The 18,820-nt window shown below is 43.9% G+C and overlaps 1 protein-coding gene across 1 annotated transcript in view; it reads left to right on the plus strand.

Moving 5' to 3' along the window:
• adcy6a (adenylate cyclase 6a) overlaps positions 1 to 18,820 on the plus strand; it is a 31,335-nt gene that overhangs the window by 4,523 nt on the left and 7,992 nt on the right. The window contains exons 3-5 of the mRNA XM_030118857.1: positions 7 to 946; positions 17,622 to 17,771; positions 18,275 to 18,396. Coding sequence (XP_029974717.1) covers positions 7 to 946; positions 17,622 to 17,771; positions 18,275 to 18,396 — 1,212 coding nt within the window. The remainder of the gene's footprint in view (positions 1 to 6; positions 947 to 17,621; positions 17,772 to 18,274; positions 18,397 to 18,820) is intronic.

Raw genomic sequence — 18,820 nt, forward strand, 5'->3', positions numbered from 1 at the left:
CCGCAGAATGTCCTGGTTCAGTGGTTTCCTAGTTGCCAGAGTGGACGACCACAAGACTGCTTGGGGGGAGCGCAATGGCAAGAAGTCCAAACGGAAGGGAGGCTCATCACTCTGCAACCCGCGTTACATGAGCTGCCTGCGGGACCCGGATGCTATGGAGCCCCCTTCCGGAGCCCCCCTCCATCAGCATCACCGTGGAGGGGTGGCCGGCGCCGTGGGAGGCGGGGGCAACTTTGGCGTCCGTTGCGGATGGCAGGAGGACCACTACGGCAAACGGGGAGGGGCCCCCGGGGAAGGGGTCGGGCTGAAATCGGTCAACCTGGGCTTCGAGGACGGCGAGTTGAAAGGCAGGAAAGGGGGATGCAACGGAGGAAGCGGCGACATGGGCGACGAGGGTCCCAACGGCGCAGCGGGGGTGGTGACGGCTGCGGACTGCTGGCTCAGGGTGGTGCGAGTATTTCAGTCGAAAAAATTCCAGTCTCGCAAACTGGAGCGCCTGTACCAGCGTTACTTCTTTAGGCTGAACCAGAGCTCTTTGACCATGCTCATGGGGGTACTGGTGATCGTGTGCGGCATCATGCTGACCTTCCACTGTGTCCACGCCGCCCCTCACGTGGCCTACTCGTCCGCTCTGTCAGTGGCGATGGCGCTTTTCATGGCTCTTATGGTGGTGTGCAACCGCAACGGCTTCCACCAGGACTACATGTGGATGGTCAGCTACCTGGTGATCGGAGTCTTGGTGTCGGTCCAGGTGTTCGGGGTGCTCATGGTGGCGCCGAGGAGCGCCTCCGAGGGCATCTGGTGGTCCGTGTTCTTCATCTACATCATTTACACATTGCTGCCTGTGCGGATGAGGGCGGCAGTGCTGAGTGGAGCCGTGCTGTCCATCATACATGTGATCACCACCTGGCAGATCAACCAGGAAGACCAGTTCCTCTGGAAACAGGTAGGAAACCTGACTGTTCTGTCCTGTTAACTCCAACTGACAGTGATGGTGAACAGTGCAGAAACCATGATATATTATGTATCATCCCCTCCTGTAGACTCTGAGAAAGTAGCGGGCCTGTGTGAGCGTTTTACCCTGCGCTTTTTCCAACTGATTATACAATCAGGTGTCAAAGCATTGTTTAAATATGTACAGCAGTTTGTTTTTACTGCTGTGGTTTAATAATATCTTCAGAAATTTTTTTTTTGGCACAATTTATTGTTTTGAAATGGAAAATGCTGCTTTACTCAAACTTTTTGTTGAAGGCCTCATTTCGAACAATGTTTGAGCAGCATTGATCATCATGGAAATGGTTCATTACTCACCTAAAAAGGTAGAAATTTGCAAACACTGAGGTTTAAGTCATTGACGAGTCAGTAAATATCAGAGGACGATGAAGACCGTGCTGTTTTGTGCTGGACTATAGTTTCAATTTGATGATCTTAATACACAGTTAGATTCTAACACGTCTCCATTTTAACCACTTTCCTTGATATTAACGATGGGGCGACGGCGTGCAAACCGTTCCACTGTGCTTTGCCACTACGTTGCGTCTGTGTATTTACATGTACTCGGGTGCTTATGGATCTCGCTGTACAGTGTGTTGTCTGTGCGTCATGGCAGGCACCCAGAGGCTCGCTGAAGGTCAGTGGGCTGAATGGTTGGGCGGCTGTATGTGTATGTGCGCGTGTGCTGTCGTACGACAGTGGGAGAATACCATGATATAAAGCAGTATCACTCAGGTCTCTGTGCTCTCACACAAGGGACGCTTTGTACTTTTGTCCAAGGGTGGGGTGTTGGGGCTGAGGCCAGTATGGTGGCTGTTTGCCGTCTGTACTGTCTTAGCTGCTTCACCACTGCACTCTCCTTGGGGAAAAGTTATGTAAAATGTAATAGGAAGGCCATTACGTGGAGACAATTGAAGGATATCTCAAGTCATGATCACTGACTATTACTGTAACTGTAACTGAGCTGTCCATTCATGAAGATATCCTTCCACATGTGAGTGTTACATAAACTTATTTCTGATTATAGCGAAGCCTCCAAACAAAACACAAGGACCGCACAGACATCTCCAGCCTCATATTGAAGATTTTCGTCTTTGTAGATTAATTACTGACGTACAGGAATTAGCTCAGGGGTTCGTGGGAACGTGGTAATAACCATGTGCTCGGTAACGTCATGCATGATAAACCGTAGTCTAATCTATCACAGGCCCCAGCGTTGTTTGCCATCAGTGAGTGAATGGGTGTCATGAGATCGCCGAGGCCCGGCAAAGCCGTGTGTTCCTGAGGTGGCCTGTGTACTCTGTGACACGGTAATACGGTGTCATCAATCACTGCTTCACGCTTGTGTGCAAGTATTTCCTCTTTCCCCAATAACTCATTAACCTCGCCGAGTTTCAGCCGGTGCTGATGGGTGCAGATGATTATAAAACTGTGTCATCCTGGAGCCCGCTTGGCTCGGAGTTTGATTCTGGACGTCTGATTTGACTTCACGCCTCTCCTCATGAGTGGCCCTGTGTCGATTCCAGCATGAGATGCTGATTCATCTCCATTCATGTTGAGGAAAAGAATGTTTTATTTTAGTGTTTGACAGCGCTTTTGTGAACTGCCGTATTACATTCGCCACTGGCCAGTTGTCCATGTTATATTTTTTGCACTTCTCAGGAACTGTCGACATTTTTTTCAGTTTTTCTTCGGCCTCACGGTTTACACACAGCATGAGAGTTAATGCCTGAGATATGAGAACAACACACCAATACCCAGAAATTCTGAAAATGGGACGAGGTCAGTCGTGCTGTAACAACCTTAAAGCCACAGAGGAGCCATAATAAAGATTAAAATCCTAAAAAAAAAAAAAGAAAGACCAAAAAAAAAAACAACCCACAATCCTACATCCAATATAAAATTCAATTTTAGAGATATTTTCAGGGATATTTGCCAGTCTTATGTTTTTGTGTTAACTCTCGTGACCATGTTGTAATGAAGGTTACTTGCAATAATACAGTTTGTTAGGAGGTCATAAGAAAACCGATAAAATACATAACCTTATAATTTTTGACCTTCCTTATAAAACAAAAATAGAAAAGAACTTTATAGCCAAAAGTTTGCAGCTTGGAAGGTGAAAGATCCTCTAAAAAAATTAACCAGTATTTGATATTTGTTACAAATCAGGTGCTAATTTTTTGAAAGACAAAACATTGGGTTTATACTATGGCAGAAACAAAGAAGACTTTTCTCATGAAATATGGAAAATTTTGCTACAAATTGTGTCAGGTAGCTTGAAAAGTGAAGCCACAAGAGCTCATATTTGTAGAGCAGCTGTCCTATCTGTGTCGTTTGTTGTTTTGACAGACAGGCTGCACCAAGAAACCGAATTGTTCTGTCGATCATGGACCGTATATAGGCCAACTTTAGTCTGGACACTGAAAGTATAAGCTGAAAGCAGGACGGCGGTTTATTCACAGCTACATACTGGCAGCTGCTCGGGTCTTAGAGCAGGTCGTCCTCCGTTTGCAGGGTTGGCAGTTCAATCCCAGCTCCACCTGTCTATGTGTGAAAATGTTCTTGGACAAGACACTGAACCCCAAGTCGCGTTTTGCACAGTAGTGCCGTGGCCATTCCTCTGTGGGTGTGTGAATGTGAGTGATCTCCTGAGCTGCCTTATTAGCCTGCCAAAATGGAGAAAATACTCTATAATATGAATGAAGAAACCTTTCTATTTACTTGTTTAACGCGATCCTCCATAATATCCTATTAATCTGTGTGTTAATGTATGAAAATCAGCTGATGATTGCTTATGTATCTCCAGTCGCTTACAGAATGTGGGGAGGAAGACATGTCAAAGGTATCCGGTGGTTCTATGTGGAGTATTTTATAGTGGACTCTTTAAATTTATGACTCTTAATCCCATCAAGCCTTTCAAAACACATGCAGGCCATCTGCTTGTTTCCTGAGCTGTGTTGCTTTTGGCGCTGGTTCCTATGTGTGTTTTCACAGCTGCCTACAGTAGAATGGAGTATCTGCTGTCAGATTCACTTCGACTGTGTCATTGTGCGCTGTTAAACACAGCGTAAACCACCTAGTCGTACGAAGGTTTTAGTACTAAAACTAACAAACATGGCCGACGCGGCCTCTTCCACGCGAGCCTCACGCTGTCGCTTCACTGCTCTGTCATCTCGCTTGTGAAAGTCAGACTCCTCAGCTGAAATCAATTAACCATCACTGTGCAGCACGTCCACATGTTCCTCACGTACACACACACACACGCACGCACGCATAGACACACACAGCTTTGTTATGGTTGACGCCTTCCTTTCTCGTCTCTATTGAATGTTTGTCAGAATCGCTGCTGTTTGCTTTTCTTTGGGAAATAACATCACAAGACAATGGATCCTGCCTGCATGTGTGGGTGTCCGTTCCAGAGTGTGTACACTGACATGTTCTGTGTGTGTGTGTGTTTCCCTGTCCAGGATTAAGTCAGAAAGAGGACGCTTCATACACTTTTTTTGTGCTCTTGATGGCTGTCGATTTGCTTGTCAGTGAAAGTTTTTGAGAGATTGAATTTTTTTTTTGCTTTTTGTTGACAGAACCGTCGCACAATTGCACATTCTTCCCCGCAGAGTTATTTGCCTTTTGGCTTCTGACAATAGCTCGCATTGTTGTATGGATGTTGTTGACACAAGTGCTGTGAGAGGTCAAAGACTGATTCCTAAAAATACGTGGCCCTCGGTGTTTCTGCTAACCGTTGCGTCACATGGAACGCTCTTATCAGAGCTTGCGACAGAGCAACAGGCAGGTCGCTCGCTCTATTCCCCCCCCCCCCACTCTTCCCTGGATACACATCGGTCTGCATTTTCAAACACCCCACGACACACATACCCTCATGTATTTTGCACGCAACGGAAGACGCTGCTCATTCTGTTTGGACATCAAGTTTCTTTGTTTTGCGGCTGCGCTGCGTTAACGGAGTGTAACTAAATTTGAGAGCGGCAGAGATGGCGGGTCAGGACCTGAATGGCCCAATAAATAACACAGAGGGCAAATCAGGCCTCGGTGTGGACTGAGTGGACTCTGAGTCCAGGGACAGTCAGCATGTGCCTCCTTTTCAAGTTCCCATTTAGAGAGAGTGTGTGCCTGTGTGTTTTTTTTTTTTTTTAATATCTGTTAGATAAGATAAATGGTTAAATAAGAACATGCTGCTCATGCAGGAATGTGCACGAACGTACGCAACCTCACGTGTCGCCTCGTGTCTAACTTTCCAAGCGGCTGTTTACTCAGATTTCACATTTCCAGGACGTCAGGCAGAATAGATGCGTTTCAATCCCAGTGAATCTCACAGCGAATCGACCGCATCAGCTGTTCACAGTTCCACTGTGGGCTGCGGCGCCGAAATAACCTTGTGTGCACGTCGCGCGTCAAGATGGGAGACTTGCAATCTCAGCCGAGGAAGTGTCGGCCCACCGCCATCACCTGTGCGAAGTCTGTTCTATAGAATGAGAGGCAGCGAGGCGCTGCGATGGGAGGAGAATCTGATATTCTCCCCACGCAGTCCTTCCACAGCCTCCTTGATAAATAATTTGTGTGTTTAACTCGGCAGCAGCATTTTAACGAGGATACCTGTCACATGTACACTTCGCTCACGACGAGGACGGGCGCCGACTGAAGGGTTCCCACACTCCCGCACAGAAAAAACCCAAACACTGCAGCGTCACTCGGAAGATTTGGATTTTTCTGAGTTAACATATTGCAGCTGCCTTTATTCATTTGTATGTAGTTACTGAAACACACACACTTTTCACACACAAACACACACACACACACACACACACTTGCAGACATATGAAAGCCAATCCATGGAAAGGAAGAGGAGTTATCAGTTCAGCATCACTTCTGAGACTGATGGGGAATAAACAGCATCGTTAAGTGTCTCCCTCGGTGCTTGTGTTGAGTTGGTCCAGTGGTCGTCATGGAAACAACTACGACTCAAGCAGCCGAGACCCAGTTTGGTAACCGTTGCATCAAGTAAAGACGGAAAAAAAAAAAAAAAAAAAAAAAAAGAGGAGAAACGTTTGAAAAATCAGGTCATGATCGATTCCCGACGTTCACTTCTTTTCCTTCTGAGAGTCAGGAAAGGCTGCAGGGCGGGGGGGTTTGTGTCAGAGGGGTGGGGGGGTGGGGGGGTGGGGGGTCGCTTTCTAAGACACGCCGCTGTTTGGCCACTTGGGCTGATTCACGCTTTGTTTTCCTCCCCCCCGCTGTGGAACCGAGGCAGTCCATGATTAAACACGGCGATGACAGGGAAGGGGTCGTGCGAGTGGACGTGGCGGCGGGGAGCGGAGAGCGAGGGATGCACAGGATGTTGTTTGCCCCGTTGTCTGGTTCGGAGAAGCTTATCTCTGGTCAGCAAGCAATGACTGTGCATCTTCGTAGCCGCCACTGCTGTGGAAACAGTGCAGGATGGTGTTTTAGGCCTTGAAAATACACAGTTTGAATAATTGACCTTGTATGGTTGGATGTTGTCCACGCAGGCTTCTCCTACACCGAGAATTGGTTTTACTGCTAATTACAACTCTTTTACATTCCTCTGATGCTGACTTGATTCCGACATGGGATGTTTTTATCCCTGGGCTTGTTGGCCGTCCGCAGCATGAGCAGTCTGGCGTCATTGTGGGGGTCCAGAAACACTCGATAATGCTGTGAAGAAGGTCTCCGCTTTCCATTTTTATGCAGATTTTGTTTCCATTTCAATAAAAAGAAACACTTTTGCGACTGCGCCGCCGGAGCGCTTTGATAGTCACACTCTCCCCACAGAAGTCACACCCGCCTAGTTACCAGCAGAAATGTGTGTGTGTGTTTTTTTCTATGATTAATATTTCAGTGTGAGGACCCCGAGCTTGTCCCTGACCATGCTGGCAGAAACATGATGGAGAAACAAGGGAGCTCCAACATGGTCGTCAAAGATCAAGGCTTTAGATTACGAGGAACCATTTGTGGCTTCAGCTGTACATAATTTATGCAACGTGTACGGTGTTGTGTTTCGGTGCCAAAACCTCTGAAACATTCAGAGATGTGTAAAACCACACAACAAAGAGAAATGTCATTAGGAGAGCGTGTCGTCGGCCATGCCTTCCTGTTAGTTGGTTCACTGGTGGTGTGACAGCAGAGAAAAAGCTCTTGTGTTTTAACTTTAAAAAAACAAAAAACAAAAAAAAAACAGGTTTATTGTCATAAAATATAAAGGGACTGTCTTTCTGGATAAAACCATCACTTTGGGGAGACTTTCAAAGAAAAGCCACACACATTTGTGTCATTTTAAAAGAACATAGCCAGCCTCCCATTTTCCATTCTTTTGTGATTCATCTCAGGCAAACCATTATATATAAACTTTTCCTCCAGTGCACAAAGAATCCATCATTTCCTCAAGAAATCTCAGAACTCCAGCTGCTAACGCAGGAGACTGCATCTGTCCGCGAGCCGCAGAAAGAACTGATCACTTAACTGAAGAATGTAAATATTTCACCGTCTACTGCTGGAACAAATTTTTTTTACCTAAATTATTCCTGCATCTGTAAGTTATTGGCTGTGTATGAATCTCGTTCTTTTATCGTGAAGTGGATCAACTGTGTACAGAATTAGAACCTTAAAAATTCCCATGATGGAAGAGTAAGTCTTTCCGTTACACAATGCCAAAAGGCAACTGGAAGAACAACATCCAAAATATGACCAAAACAAAACATATATATATATATAAAGCTGGCTTAATTTTAAACTATAGTCCTATTACAGTTCACTGTTAATATTAAATTTGGGCCGATCTGGACACAGGTCAATTGGACTAAATCTCTTTTCAACTTTGTTTATTTACACTTAATAAACTTTTCACAAAAAGTAAGGAATTCAGATTTCTGTCAGTTCTTTCAGTGACATATTGATGCTTCTTGGCAATAATATTTCAAACAGTTTGAAAGCTTGTTTATTTCCCTTTCAAAGTGGTGCCTTATTTGTTAGAAATATGCATTTGTGGGATGAGCGGAGCTCTGCATGTGGGTTACACCCGTGACTAAATCTTTCTCGGTGCAGTTTGTCTTTTGACATAGAGAGATTTGCTCATGTTTTGTGCATGGTTTATGATAATAACAGACGGACTTTTTGGAATTAGAAAAGCATTATGCTATAATTTCGTTCTAGTTTATTCTTTTAACAGAAGAAATTCCCGCTCTAAATATCTATTTGTTTATAAAACAAATTGACATTGTGTCATTTTTTACATAATAAATTCTTTTTCTATAAAAATATGCTAAATTTGCTCTGATGTTTTAAACATCGGCGCATATCAGCAGTTCAGTACTTCAGTTTGGGGGGTGCATGTTAAAGTTTGCATGTTCTCTCTGTGCACGCTGTTTCCTTCACCCACCAGAAACAAGCTTTTTGAGGTGAACTCTGCGCTCTGGCTGTTCCTCTTGTTACGGACTGCTAACTTGTCCAGAGTGTACGTGAGGGCGCCTGTGACACCTGATATATTTTTACCATCTCACATATTAACTGTTGAACCAGCTCAGCGCTGTTGCCAACTGCGGATCGTATGCACACATCTGTGGCCCGAACCGTTTCGGAAGTCGTCACAAAGCTGCGGGACTGACTTTATAATAAAAAGCAATGAAAACCACCTTTTCTACAAAATGTGACCTTCTAGTGACCCCCTTCCATGTCAACCGCAGCACAGGCGACAGAATCTGGAAAATAGAAGGTCTTTAAATAAACTGATTGATGCTGTCCTGTTCAGAGCGCTTGGAAATGATTTCCTTCAAAGCTCTGCTCTGCTGTTCATCACAGATTTATAGAATTTGAGAAAGTTATAGAAATGAAAGGTCGGTCCGGTTCAGCTGTTATTAGGTCCGCTTGTTGAGGTTTTACTGAGTCTGTCTCCTTCCAGAGTGCAGCCAGGAGAGCAGCCGACGTCTTGTAAATTATGGCGTACATGACGTATAGCTACATATGAATGTTTTCCTGGGCTGCACCCCAGCCGGGCGGCGCTCTGCTCCACACACACACACACTCACACACACACAGCGTATAGACCACCAGGCCGAGCAGACGGAGCGGGGCGAACAGGCGGGGCCGACTATTTATCTGTTGATGTGGTTCTGGTCATTTCAGATAAGGGCAGCGCGAGCTGTGTGTAGACATGAGGCTCAGGCTGAGTACACAAACCCACCAGCTGCCTGGCACCAAACACACACACACACGCGGTTTTACAAAGGCTGAATGTGACAGTGAGCGCGAGTCTGAACGGGAGGAAGAAGGGCGAAAAAAAAAAAGTGAAATGAAAGAATATGGAAATAAATAAGCAGCACTCTCCAGGAGAGATAAGGGCCGGCCTACGTGAGAGACTCTTGTGTTTTGTCACGAGCGAAGCCCTGTCATTGTGTTTGGGATGCCGGAGTGTGTTTTTTACAGAGCCTGATCTAACACAGATGTTCTAAGGGGATCCAGATGCTCATCAAAGGCCGATGAGCTCCGACTTGCACTCTCTCTGGACCCGTTTCAACAACAATATCCCATCAGTCATTGCTCCCCCTGGGGAAAAAAAAAAAAAGAAAGAAAGAAAGAAGAAGAATAGTCTTATAAATACGGCATCTTGTTCTCTACAGCTTTCTGGACGGGACTGTTTGGGTGTATTATTTTTCACTTTCCGACTTGTAATACTTTTTAAGTGACCTCTGAAGTGTGTGACGGCTCCGAGCCGTTTGAAGTTAATCTGCGCTGAAAAGATTAGTCCATTAATGGACAGTTTGTTGAATCAGTGACTGGAGCTGCAGCAGCTCAGGGGTTCCGTCACATGTTGAGGGAGTTTGGCCTTCCTGTGTGGAGTTTGCATGTTTTTAGGTACTCTGGTTTCTTTATATGGTCTCAAAACAAACACTGATGGTTAAAACTGGTTGTTATCTGGTGATGTGGTTGTGAGTGTGTGGAGTTCTGTCCCGTTCTCTGTGCTGGTGTATTTTTGTTGCAAATCAGTCCTCATGTCATCTGTTTGTATTAGCAACTGGTGTGGATGCGGGCTGTTATTCCAGGACATTTATCTTTGGCTTCAATAAATGTTGTCAAGTAAGGGGTCTAAAAAAAAACCCTACATAATTCATCCAAGAACTGATAATTGTTTGATGCCCAGTTACACGTTTCGTAAGTTGCAACTAAAAATTGAATGTTATTTCATACAAATGAAGATACACCCTTCAGACGTTGAACTCGGGTCATTTTTAAAATGACGCCAGCTCAAGACGGTCAGTTCTGCGGCCTCTGCACTGGACGAACGTGATGTTATTTTATTCCCACAGGCTCCCGGTAGTTGAGCCAAGCTTACCTAATGTAGCTGTTTACACAACTTTAGATTGCACGAAACACATAATAAACCTCCGTCCCAAGATATTAATCAACCTCCTGACTGTAGGAGAGTACTGGGAATGGTGAAATACATCAAAAATAAATCCAGATTGTAAAAGGTTCAGCTGAATTCATGCTGTTATTTGCTTATTTTGTTTGTTTTTTCTTTTTTCTTTTTTTTGATTATTTTCCATTTGACTGTGCTGCTCATCAGTCTTTCCAGGAGGCACAGCTTCCTCACTGAAAACACTCTGCTCTCAGATTTCCATGGTTAAATTGTCCCTGATGCGTTTGAACATATCCGTGCTGATAAAGGTTTGAGAAAAATAACAATAGATGAGGACAAATACACTCATTAGGATATGTACCTTCATTATTTCCCTTTGTAGGTAACATTTGACTAATTATATAAGGATTTCTTCTGCGGTGCCTGAATCGTATTGTCTGACCAAACCAGCATTAACCGGAGCGAACTCGTGACATTGTATAACGTCTGTTTTCGGAAAAGTCAGAAGATCGCATCTCAAATTCTTCAGTTCACATAAACGTATAAGGAATGCACTGTTTTATTAAAGCTTTCGGTTATTTTCTTTTGATATTCCTCGTGAAAGGAACTGTTATTCCTGATCTGCTTCAGAAAACCGGAACAGATCGGGATTTTCCACTGATTCTTCTGAAAAGAAAAAAGTCTTTCTCAACTTACTGACAAACAACAGTGAGCCACGGCATGAAATCCATCATGTGATGCCCTGCTTATAACAAACAGACGGTGAGTTTGTGTCGAGTTTTTGGGTGATAGTTGAATTAAAAACACGTGGAATATCTACATTTTTGCTTTTATGGGGCACTGCATTTCCTGTTTGCAGCGATTTTGTTCGTATAATTAATAAACTTGTGCAACGGAGACAGGAATGGTCGGGCCTGCTTGGCTTTGCCCCCTCGCTGCACCCTGCCTGAACCCGGGTGGGGGTGGTGTGGGGTGGGGGGGTGTCCGGGTCTTTGGAGGGAGTCTGAGGAATGTGGGTGATAGTTGCTAAGTGAAAGCTGCGCCGCCATCTCTGATAATTCACAGCCTCCGTGGGTGTGAATTTCGGGCCAACACTAAGCAGAACCTTTCACAAGGCTGAGAAAGAAGCTCGTGCAGAGAAAAGAGAGCGAGAGGGAGAGAGAGAGAAATAGATCGACAGAGAGGCAGCGACACTTCAACAACATCCAGATATAAATATATATTTATAATCAGCAACATCACATATCTGTCCTCCACACACACACACACACACTAGTTCTGTGATTACTGCTGGCTTCATCTGAGGTCTTTCGCAGGAATATTAAGTCAGAGGAGTGAACATAACACCTGCACACACAGAACTCGAGTCTAAACCCACTGATTGGGTTCAGCGCACAAAGCATATCTCTGCGGGAAATGTGACCGATTGATATTTTCCTGCTAAGAGCCGAACTAAAAGCATTTAAAGTGTAATCTGCACATCCTTCGGAGAGCCTCCAGTGCTCACTTTCAATATTGGGGAATGTTCAGCTCACACACACACACACACACACACACACACACACACACACACACACACACACACACACACACACACACACACACACACACACTCCCCGTCATGTGCTTGCTGTTGGGGGCTGGCTGAGGGTGGGATGGACGGTAGAGAGATCTCCCTGTCGCTGACTTCTACTTTACTCTCGGAAAGTCACAACACATGAGAACATGCATGCAAACTCAGAGCAGAGGCAGGAGCAGTAACCACTACACCACCGATTTGCGCTGCTCATGTGTTTGATCGAACAGTGGAAACAAGCTTGGACACAAATTTTAGCAGTTGATTTTTTTCACCTACATTTGTCTTTTGTCACAATGGAAACATAAGCTCAATTTTTAAAGCTCACTTTTCATGTTTTGATGGATGAAAAACTTATAATTCAGTAGTCGGAGATTCAGAATGTTTATCTTTTACTTCATAGTAGTTTGTTTCAGGTGGAGATTTGATCTCATTTGAACAATTTGATGAAAATGTGACAAATTACATAACAACCTGAAGCAGATTGGGTAAACCCTCTCAACATGCCTCGATGTAGACACACATAAAACATGTGTAAAATAGTATAATATACTGTTCTTCCCATGCTGCAAAATGACTTCCAGACTTTTCTGTTAATTCACCAAAAGATCAGTGACAAAAGTGAATCATTTGGTTGTTTTCATTTCACAGTTAATTCCATTTTCACAATCAAACTATATGGTTTTTACCAGATTGTATGCACATGATGCTCATTTTAAACTTGAATAATGTCACTTTGCATTTAGTTTTATGCCATTTGTCTCATCACTTGGCCTTTTTGAGTTTTTCATTCATTCAGACTCATCCTGTATGTTTAAATCTTCCCTGAGCCGAAGAGGGAAGAGGAATCAGGTGATCAGTCTTGTGATGGCCGCAGTAAGAGAAACCACTTTAATGTCCCAGCGGCCACGTAATCCGTCCCTGATGTAAAAATGCAGATTACAGCTGCTTAAATAAAAAAAAATAAAAACCATACCGACGTTTGTTTACGTCTCGTCGGACACAGACATACGTCTCCTTTGTCCACATGCTCCCACGGCGCTCTTTACACACTCTTTACACAAAAAAAGGTCCTGGTGGCCTTAAAAGTCCATGTTTACAGAGTAACTGTCAAGATGTCAGACTTCCTGGTTATTAATGTCTTTAGTGCTGAACTCACCATAAAGAAAGAGGAAAAAATGCAAACACAATTCAGCACTGCTGAAGACGCAAATGGAGCAACTTAGCTTAGGATTCCCGTCACATTCTGGAGCCGTTCCTGAAGCTTCTTGTCTTTGTTTGCTGTACAGCTGCAGGAGAAACTCTGTCACGTTTTGGTCTTGGGATGTCTTGACTAGTTGGTTGATCGGTTAATAATCAGCAGGAGAAAGAAGGTTTATAATGGTAAAAATGTGGGTCCCTCAAGAAAAAGGTTGGGCATCACTGTTCTCGGTGGATTTTAATAAGTAAATATCAGAATTCTTGATGATCTGATCAAGGCTGCACATGAAAAGAGTAATGTCCTGAAACTCTGAAGCTTTCCTGCTTCTATTCAAGACTGCTATCAACAGAGATTCAACAACAGGATCACCTTATCAATAACTGAGCTCAGAGTGTGTGAAATACACACCGACTGAGGAACGTTTTCTCCCTGTTTTCATGTTTCTCCCGGCACCTCTCCGGTCAGAGCGTCCAGAGCCCTGCTGATCATCTATTGATTAAGCCGGCATATCCCCCTCCCTCCTAAGCCGCTGGGGGCTTTTTGTGACAAAATGCATTCTAATCTGTGCTTGCAGAATAGCCAGTATTACTGCCGCTGTGCCCGTTCTGTCTAGATCAGCGCGGCTCTTATGTAATGCCATTTTGATATCGGGGATTAGGCCGCCGTCCGCTCGGCTACCGGCCGCATTGTGTCCCTCCTCCTGGGAAATGAACGCTTTCAGGGCAGAAAAAGAGATTGATCCAAGATGATCCACTGTGTGTGCGGTTCGATTCCTGCTTTATTTCATATTTAAATAATGAAGTTAGGTTTCTCATGAACACTTTACAAAGTTGTATTTAGTTGAAAAACATACATTTCGTTGTTTAGAGGATGATTGTCGTCTTTCGTTGTTGGCATTCTGTGTGGAGTTTGCATGTTCTCCATGTGTTTTGCTGCTATTCCAGTTGGACGATGGCATCGATCCGATCGGTGTAGGTTATTTTGATTCTTGTTCACTGGCAGTTCTTCACTCCGGTAGATCGGGAAAGTCTGGAGTGTGCTGTTGAACGTGGCGGCCGGGAGCAGGTGCGGCGGCCGGGCATCACGTCCAGGTAGCAGGTAAACTCTGCCATGCAGAGCCGCCGGAGAGGAGGAGGAGTGCTGTTGCGTAAACACAGGACCTCACTGTGTACTCTGTAAACCTACGAGCCCCTGCCCTCTTGAGAAGAGCAAGCAATTAGTTTGAGGCCTGCAGCTCAGACACACGGAGCGTGACCTGCGGCGAACCTGGACGCATGCAGAGATGCCTCCAGCGGCCGCAGGTCGTCGCATGCGAAGGAGACTGGAAAGTCCTCACGCCGGGCGGACACCTGCTGCAAACACGCGCCCTGCTGCAGGTTTCACTTTTGTCTTGTGGCTGTTTTTGCTTGAACAGTGAGAGTAATGTAAACAGAGCCGAGCGCTCTCAGCCATCTGCCTAATGTCACTGTGGCCCATATCTGCTCTCTCTCTCTCTCTCTCGCTCTCTCTCTCTCTCTCTCTCTCCCTCTCTCTCCCTCCCTCTCCTCCTGCAGCTCCTGGTCTCACCACTAATTTCCTTCCGACTCTTAACATCTGTCATTCTTCAGTTTTATCTCTGCTGTCCATTATGCTGCTGTATTGTCTGTTTTTTAAACCCAACCCTTTGTTTACTTTCTTTTTAAACCGATCTTGACGTTACACTTCTATTCTTGCTGAAACATCAGTAGCTCTCTGTTGTTGTTCATTCGATGTACATAAGAATTAAATGACTTTAACACAGTTGAAGTTCATGTGTGAGATTTCAGAATCGCAGTAATTTACTTGGTAAAAATTTAACCCACCAAAAAAAGGAACATTTAAAGACACAATTCAAAGAAAATTTTCAGAGAAATCTGAAAAAAGTGTAGAAAGGAGAAAATGAAGGAATAATGTGAGATCATATTTAAAACTGACTTCATTGTTTAAATGTAGCTTATTCTGTAAATAATATAAGATTGCACAATGTTATGAACCATAATAAAGATTCACTTATCTGAAGACTGGAGAGTAAATTATTCCCTCCTCAACCATGAATTCTCAATTTATCTGTGACATAGTCAAGACCTCTTAAACCGTAGACTTAGTCAAAACCTGTTTTGTTTTGTGGTTATCAAAAAAAAGATGATTTTTCTTTTAACCGAAACCTAATTAGAGAAAGTGTGAAAAGACTATGATCAGATAAAAATGCTCCATAGCTCTAAAATGCCATTACAGTGATTTTTTAAATATTTATTTCAATTGATCACAATTACCTACTCAATAACAATTAACCATGTGACATAAATCAGTAGTTTTGAGCGTGTGGAGGAGCTGGACCTGCCCTCATAATGTATTTTTTATGTAATCAAACCAAATTCAATCCAAGGTTCTGATCAACAAATGAAGAAAAAACATGCACAGAATTAGATCACTAACATCTTTTCGTGTTTTTTTCTTCCTGAACTTTAGTTTTTCCCTTTAAAAAGGGGATCAGATTTTTATAGAAGTGCATGTAATTATTCACATTTCTTTAGTCAAAGGCAGAAAGCTGCAAGCTAATATTATACAACCACGTCCGCTGTGTGTTTGACATGAAATAGGAGCTGACCTCTCTGCTCCGCTGTTATTTTGTCATGTTTGTTGATGGTGTGTCTGAAATATTAACTGGTTTTACAGGAATAATGAAGTGTGTGTGTTTTTCCATTTTCACCCAGGAGAGGTCAGTGTGTCTCATTTCACACACTGTGCTCACTGGAGACACAGGCAAAGCTGAAACAGTCAAAAGACAATTTAATCATCTCAAATTTAGGGTTTTGAAGCCACATGGAAGTCGTCAGGTGCCGTTTACAGACCTGAAGCGTTTTCCTCTGCTGGTGTTTGATACAGGATGTATCATCTCTGGGCTTCCTTTCGCCTCTCAGGCGACCTTTGTTTGTATCCGAGCGTCACGTCTGGCCTGTAAACAACAGGCGCACATCTCGAGGAAATGGTTTGTTCCCACGCCGCAGTGCAGGGGGCATTTTTTTTTTTTGGGGGGGGGGGGACACCGGAGGTTATCCCATCGCAGCAACACATTAAATCACAGACACGTCTCAACAGACTTCAGAACACAGACATGCTGTAAAAATCACTGAGCGGTTGCTGCACTGTGAAGGTGTAAAGGGAATGAGTGATCTCACTTACAGGCTTGTTTCCTGTTAGAGGAAATGTGAGTGTGTGTGTGTGCGTGTGTGTGTGTGAGAGGCTCTTCAGACTGTGGAAGACACATAGACACTCATGAGTTCAGCAAATGCAATTAGACAGATCAATAGAACAGCTGAAAACGACTTCATTACAAATTAAAAGCCCAGTAAAGGTGATATTTATAAAATGTAACAATTGTTTGTGTTTTTGCAGCTTATTGCAGCGTCTGATCACAGCGTTTTGGTTTAGATAGACTAAAGTAGGAACGCAGCGTGGAACAAAAGTGACTACAGAAGTCAAACAGAAGAGCCTGGTTCAGGAAGACTGTTGTCTGTGTGTCGTAGTTTAATGGGTTCAGTGTTCGTGGACATTCTTCCTGAGGGGAGAGAGAGCGCTCTACACCTTCCTCTCTGTTCTGGACACACATTAAGGCCTCGGTAGGCAGCGCCTCTTGGGGCTTATGAAGAAGCACTCCAGGAAACATGAGGATCACGTGTCTGAACCACCTCAATGGACTTTTGCTGAAGTTATAAAAACCCTGTATGTCACATGTGTTTACAACTTTTGGTACCAGGTTGAAGCTGTCATTCTGAATTTCAAGTTAAATTATGCCACAATCAAAACCTAGAATACCAAATGGAAAACATGGTTTTTGCTTTTTTTGGACATCCCGTGGGGTTTAAAATTCACAAATTGTAGAAATGTGAACGATAATTGCTCCATGATGGCCAAGTCGTCTTTGCAGTATTTGAATGGCTTAATCTGCTTTACCTCTTATTGGACACCGAGCAGCACCAAGCCGGCAGATTAGCCCGAGAGCGTTTTATTGGGTCTGAACGAGCTCAAGCGGGATCTGAGCATTTCTGTGACTTCCTGTACAGACTGGCGACTGCTGGAAACCATCTGTCTTTTCCCGGTTTGTGTCAGCAGAGCTTCAAATGCTCCGTCACTGATGTAGGTCCGCCATTGCAAACTGACTATGGAATATTTTACCAGGTTTCTGTCGCGGTTGTCAGCTTTTATCTGACACAGCCCATGGTATAAGGTCCTTCGATGCACAAACGGCACGTTGTTGAGTCGCATCGCAGCGTTGACGGTTGAAAAAGAGATTAACTAAAAGAGAAATTAATGTAATTTTATGACCTTGTATATGATGAGCCACTGAGCTGCTCCGAGGATATTTTTTTGCTTTAAAAAGGAGGGAAAAAAAATCATATTTACAATAAAATAAATACAACAGTCTCCTCATTTATTGTCTGCAGGTGAGCGCTAACGTCCTGATCTTCCTTTGCACCAACATCATCGGCATCTGTACGCACTACCCCGCTGAAGTTTCCCAGAGACAAGCCTTCCAGGAGACCAGAGGATACATCCAAGCCAGACTGCATCTACAGAGAGAGAATCAGCAACAGGTGGGCTGCTCCAGAGGAGGCGAGGGAGCACCAGTTCAAAGCTCACGTCGAATAAAAACAATAATCAGTAAATCCCAGAAACACAGATCCACCTTGTTGAACCATGTGATCACCAGACTTCCATCAATAGGTACATTTTTTTGCACCGATTGAACAAAGTTTTTTCTTTTTCGTCCCGATTCTGTTTCTGTTCCCTTTTGCAACACACCAAGTTGCCTGCAGTGGTGTTTGAGCATCCATGGCAACAGTCACCATTAGTGTGACTGTGAGCAATCCAGTATCTGACAGAACGTTGCAGCTGGCGAAGTAGAACAAATCTTTGTATGTAAATCAAATGAAAACATATTTTTATAATACTGAATTATTCCACCGAGCGCTTCTTTGAATGGCTTCATGAATCAAATTAAATATGAGGACATATTGCATGTAGACAATCATATTGCTAATGACACAATCTGATTTTTGTTTCTTTTTTCTGTTTTTTTTTTTTTTTTTTTTTCCAGGAACGGCTGTTACTTTCAGTGTTGCCAAGGCATGTTGCCATGGAAATGAAGGCTGACATCAATGCCAAGAAGGAAGACATGATGTTTCATAAGATCTATATCCAGAAACACGACAATGTCAGGTCAGCCGGGACACTTGATCTCATCATTCACCCGCAATTTCAGCCTCTAGTTTGTTTGCTTTTAAGTGCAGTGCGTGTAATTATTGTGAGATATTTTCCATTTTAATGCACGATACAACGCAGTGGTGAAATTATAGACAAAGCAAAAGAGCTTCTGCATCGCATCGTTCCTGACAATGATTAATCATTTGTGTACACGTGAAAACACACACACATACACACACACACACACATGCACGCTCACAGAGTCAGAGGAGGGTAGAGTGGTTTGGCAGAGTGGAGGCTAATTAACACTAGTGAGGGAATACTTAATCACCAGCAGCAAAGATAAGATAATCCCCAAAGATGGAGAGCTTCAGCACACATTCAATTACAGCACTGAGCAAACACAGTACACACACACACACACACACACACACACACA

This window comes from Salarias fasciatus, chromosome 20, assembly GCF_902148845.1.
Source record: "Salarias fasciatus chromosome 20, fSalaFa1.1, whole genome shotgun sequence".
Lineage (NCBI taxonomy): Eukaryota > Metazoa > Chordata > Actinopteri > Blenniiformes > Blenniidae > Salarias > Salarias fasciatus.